This window comes from Saccostrea echinata, unplaced genomic scaffold, assembly GCF_033153115.1.
Source record: "Saccostrea echinata isolate AGI-Se365-2 ecotype Australia unplaced genomic scaffold, CSIRO_AGI_Sech_v1 ptg000009l, whole genome shotgun sequence".
In the NCBI taxonomy this organism is placed as follows: Eukaryota; Metazoa; Mollusca; class Bivalvia; order Ostreida; family Ostreidae; genus Saccostrea; species Saccostrea echinata.
Window position 1 is genome coordinate 36,110,579 of NW_026889758.1, and position 5,350 is coordinate 36,115,928.

A 5,350-nucleotide genomic window follows, 5' to 3' on the forward strand; every position below is an offset into this window, starting at 1 on the left:
GCTATACAATGCCATTTTGATATATTTTGTATTATATGTTGAAATGCGATAAGATGTATGTCTTAAGCAATAAATAAATAATAATAGTAAATATGACTACTCATCGATTTGCAGTTCTTGAGAAAACTTTTAAAGATTTTTTTCTATGTATTCCCATGTAACATTGATTGCCCATATTGGCCCCACCTTACTCCCTAGGGTCATGTTTAAACAAATTTGAATCTACACTACCTGAGGATGATTCCATATAAATATGATTGATCATGGCTTTGCTGTTCTTGAGAAGAGTTTTTAAGATATTTTCTATATATTGATATGTATATATATATAAAGATGTTTCCCATGTATTCCTATGTATAACTTTGATCCCCTTGGTGTGGCCCCACCCTACCCCCAAGGGTCATGATTTGAACAATCTTGAATCTACACTACCTGAGGATGCTTCTGTATTAATATGACTAACCATGGCTTTGCTGTTCTTGAGATTTCTTAAATATTTTTCTTAATTTCTATATATTCCTTTGTATAACTTTGATCCCCCTGTTGTGGCCCCGCCCTACCCCCAGGGTCATGATTTCAACAAATTTAAATTTACACTACTGAGGATACTTCTGTATTAATACATGTATGACTAATAATGGCTTTGCTGTTCTTGAAAAGAGGACTTTTAGAGATATTTCCTATATATTCCTAGGTAGAACTTTGTCCCCCTGTTGTGGCCCTGCTCTACCCCCAGGGGTCATGATATGAATAAATTTGAGTCTACCATATGTAATGAAGCTTTTACATAAGTTACATCTTTTCTGACCAAGTGAATCTTGAGAAGAAGACTTTTAAAAGATCCTACCATATTTTCACAAACTCTTTACTATCTCCCCTTGAAAGAGGGCATGGCACATCCTGTGAACAAATTAAATCCCCTTCACCCAAGAATGCTTTATGGCAAGTTTGGTTGAAATTGGCCCAGTCGTTCTGGAGAAGAAGTTAAATATGTGAAAAGTTTACAGACAACACACAACAGACTGACAGATGGATGCCAGCCACTTTTTAATCAGAAAAGCTCACTTGAGCCTTCAGCTGAGTTGAGCTAAAAAAAAAAAAAGTGCCCCCCCCTTACATGCTTTTGTCCTGACAACATAAAAATGAAGACAGACCCCCTTGAACCCAAACAATCTTCAGTCTCAGTTAGTTAATTGCCAGGAAGATCTTTCTACTGATCTTAAGTAAGCTTTTTCCTTTTAAAATGTCTTGTTTCATCATAATTATCATACATTCACAATGCTAAACCAAGAGGGACAACTCAAGTTTTCTCGAAAGGTGTTTTGTACACATGTCATAATGAAAGCTTGAGGTAATTATCAATTCATGTATATTTACATATACAAAATAAGAACAAATCTATCAGAAACTCAGAGATATATACAATGTAAAAAATAACTTGTAATTATTTATACTATATATACAATAAATATCAGGAATTTTCCAGACACTGGTTAATAATATGTTGTAAGTTCGGATTTTCCATAGCAGCTGCTATTCTCTCCTTATCATTAATCTGTTTATTTACTAGAAAAAAGAGTAAAACTTAAGGAATACAAAGTTCTAATAATTTAATTGATTTTCTTAATAACTGAGCATCACATAGACAATTTAAAAAAATATTTTTGGCAGGTGTAAGTTGAGAGATTCAGACTACATTCAATTTCAAAGGTCAAAGAAAAAAAAACAACAACAATAGCCTTTTGATATGATTAAGTTTTAGTAAGCAATATATAACATCACTTACTTTCACTGGCTGTATCGTGTGTTCCATCTTTAATGAATATGTCCAACTACAAAAATATATAAACACTTCAGTCGCAGTTCCTTGTATCTCTAAAACTCTACCAGTGGTGTGTACTAGCATATCCCTGGAAAGTGCATGCAGGCTCAAAATATATCATACATGCATTTCAAATTGTATAAATAAATTCGTCCAAAAATTCACCAGTAGGCAAGTTTGATTTTTTTCTAGATAGTATCTGAAGCTCATCTGAATCAAGCTTTAGACAAAACAATTATTGATGCACCATGTGTACATGCTCAGTCTGGATATCACAAATGAAAAGCCAGAAAAGGGGTCAACAGCTTTCTCTGACCAAGAGCCACTCAAGATAAAGTGTTGAACAGATAGCAGATGCAGTATCCTGTATCTAGCAAAGCATTCAAATGCATCTTATGTTCAAGTTTATTTAAATATCTACGTATGTGCTCTAATATTAGCTGTGGACAGATCTAAATGCTATCCTCAACAAGAAAACAATGAACAGTGATGTCATGTAAAATATCAAGCATCAAGTTGATTAAATATTCATAGATGCATGATACCTTATTTTGTAACCAGTGAGGAGAAAAATGCAACGGACCAAATAAGGATTCAAACCCAAACCCCCTGAATCACTAGACAGGTGCTCTATCAACTGAGTTATCTGGCCACTGGCAACTGAACCTGTTTGACTGCCACATCCCTCCCTTCTTAAAAACCTCCCTTCCTAAAGTCCCCAACCCAGGCTCTTCCCTGGCAGGTCTTTAACTTGTCACTTCCAGGGCATGGCCATGGCACTAAATGTAATTGGCAAGGAGAAAAATGCAATAAACCAAACTAGGATTCGAACCCAGGCCCCCTGAATCACTAGTCAGGTGCTCAACCAAACTATCTGGCAAAAGACCTGTGAGTCACACTTTAAAATTTCATATATTGTGTTTTATAATCACAATGTTCTTATGAATCTATCATAAATTAAGTTGTTAAGATGATAGTTTGTTTGCCAGCTTTATATAGTATTAACGTGAGAGTCAATGTCTCCAATTTACATTTTGTTCATATTACTGATGATATACAGCAGCAAACACAATCATACATGAACTTCAGCACATAAAAACTAAAACTATATCCTTTATTTCAGCGTAATCATGGTAATAAACATCGTATATTTTATACCTACGAAGATCTGGGTCAGATTCATGTATATTAGGTCATGTATATCAACTTTAGAACTTGGCTCAATTTTTTTCAATCAAGTTACGAAACATTAACAGTTAGAATTAAGTACCTCTTTAAAAATAAAGCTACGTAAAGGGGTATCTTGATACAGATTTATAGCAAGATAATTATCCCAATTGGCAATTGACACCTTCACACACGACGGTTTGTGTACACTACACAATTATCGGAAGGTCAAGTGTCAAACACAGGTGACGTTTTCCAGTGTCTCGTGAGCGAGAATGAGAGGAAAATGGCGGCATTTAGCGAGAAATTCAAAATACTGTACAAATTTTCATATTCCGTGAATTTTGGTATCCCGCCTGTACACGATGAATGGGCTCGAAAAACTGTACATTTTGCATACAGCCGGTACATATCACATTTATGAGCCTGTCTGACTGCCACACATGAAAAATCTTCATAATTATATTAAAAACGTTTTTGAGTTGTCCAATTTAGCAACCATTTTGAAATGTTGCACAATTCAAACTTAACTCTGACTGATATACAAGTTTGGATTGTATACTACTTGAGTTAATCTGGCAACAACCTTAACTCTGATCAATTTAACCAAGCCTCTAGATGGATAGATACACTAGAATTAATTTCCAGTGTATTACATGTACTTAAGAACATTGTTGCTGGGGTCACATTAGAAAAAAGTTTTAGTTTTCCTAACATTTAGAAGCAATCTACATGTAATTTTACCTTAAATTTTTCTGGCATAGATGTCTCCAACTTTGTCCTTATGCTAAGTCCTAAAAATACAAGAAAATAAAGTTACACACACAGTATGACATATATCCCAGATGTACAAGAAATTAAAATTTCACATATTTACGGTATGAAAGGTATCCTAAATTAATCCTTATGCTAAGTCCTAAATGTGCAAGAAAAGAAAGTTTATACATATTTAAAACTGTTTAATTTGTCCTAATTGTACAAGAACAGAAAGTTTCCATCAAGTAAAAAAAAAAAAAATCAGATAATGATTTTCCAATTGATTTTTCTGTATTACATGCAAAAAATGTATTAAAAAAGGGAAAGTTTATTTACTGTATGACATATGTTTTGAAGGTTCCAAATCTTTTGCAATTTCATTTCAATTTAGGTAGCATTCAAATATCTGTATTTGCATTTTGCAACTCCATTTATTTGACAATATCAATTATCAACATACAAATGCAAATTATATTTGTAACTTAAAAAAAAATCAAACTAATATTGCTATTATCATGACTATATTTAGGCTAAAATGGTTTTTACTTTTTTCTGATGTACAATACTTTACCAATGAGTGAGGCTAATGAGCAGTGAGGAACTGTGGGTACAAACACCACTTTTATCAGGTAATCTTCCTCATTAAAGCGAGTGACCTGGATATCTTCCTCGCTAACAACATTAAGTTCCTCCAGGGTCTCAGGCTTTTCAGGGTCGATAATACCTCTAATCAGATCTGAAATGATAAACACATATTTAAAGCCTACAAACAGCTTTGCATATTCTAGATAATTTGTTTTAAATATCTATCTCAAGGTGCATTATGTAGTTCATTTCATAAGAGATTTGCATGTAAATATCGCCGAATTTTCTTCTAATAACTTTTTAGTAGTATTTTGGATTTTTTTCTTCTATTACTCATTTAGTCTCTTTGTTTCACATGACAGTAAACACAAGGCAACGTTTTATGGCAACATGCCTGGTGAATCAGTAAATAAAATTGAATTGAATTATTTCACGCAAAGCAAACAGCCAAACACACACCCCTCGTTTTGTTGGTGTTTATAGAGGAAATTCGAGTTTATGTAAACGTATACAATTGTATCATATGTTCATTTTAATAAAATAGCTTTTTCGTAAAAACCCACCAAAAACCTGTTCTTTCATCTGTTTTAAATCTTCATAATCATTTTCAATAGATTCAGACATCACAAAGCAAACAAAATTTCGTGCTTAATCCGGTTTATTTTCGTCCATCCGAGTCGATTTGTTTTTACTTATATCTAAAGACCGATCCCGATTATATTTTGTTACAATTTTCTCATAATTATGTGAGTTATCAGAAAAAGCTGAAAAACGTTTTCTGTTATAAAAAAAATATTGAACAGTTTTTGTCCCTCGCTTTCACTGAAAGTGGATGATATTAATTTCGGTCTGTTTGTCCGTCCGTCTTTCTGTCTGCAACACTCACTAGAACACTATCGTTTCCGCGCGATATCTCGAGAAGCCTTTGAGCGTTTGCAATGAAATTTTACATAACAACTCCCTTTGGCCTATGGAAGACCCCTATAAATTTTTAGGTCAAAAGATCAACGGCTTTCAAAT

The 5,350-nt window shown here is 33.5% G+C and overlaps 1 protein-coding gene across 1 annotated transcript; it reads right to left on the reverse strand.

Annotated features, from left to right (window-relative positions):
- Nucleotides 1-1,352: 1,352 nt before the first annotated feature.
- LOC133182307 (cytosolic iron-sulfur assembly component 2A-like) lies at nt 1,353-4,998 on the reverse strand. The gene is made up of 5 exons (XM_061317096.1): nt 4,894-4,998; nt 4,317-4,481; nt 3,734-3,783; nt 1,787-1,832; nt 1,353-1,566 (listed from the first exon to the last, which is right to left on the reverse strand). Exons 1-5 carry the CDS (start codon nt 4,952-4,954, stop codon nt 1,472-1,474), a joined length of 417 nt encoding a protein of 138 aa, XP_061173080.1. The 5' UTR covers nt 4,955-4,998; the 3' UTR covers nt 1,353-1,471.
- Nucleotides 4,999-5,350: the final 352 nt, after the last annotated feature.

Coding starts and splice junctions, on each gene's coding strand:
- LOC133182307 (XM_061317096.1), bottom strand. CDS start 4,954: ATGTCTGAATCTATTGAAAATGATTATGAAGATTTAAAACAGATGAAA. Junction 4,482..4,893: donor GATGAAAGAACAGGTTTTTG/GTGGGTTTTTAC, acceptor TTATCATTTCAG/ATCTGATTAGAGGTATTATC. Junction 3,784..4,316: donor CTCATTAGCCTCACTCATTG/GTAAAGTATTGT, acceptor TTGTATTTTTAG/GACTTAGCATAAGGACAAAG.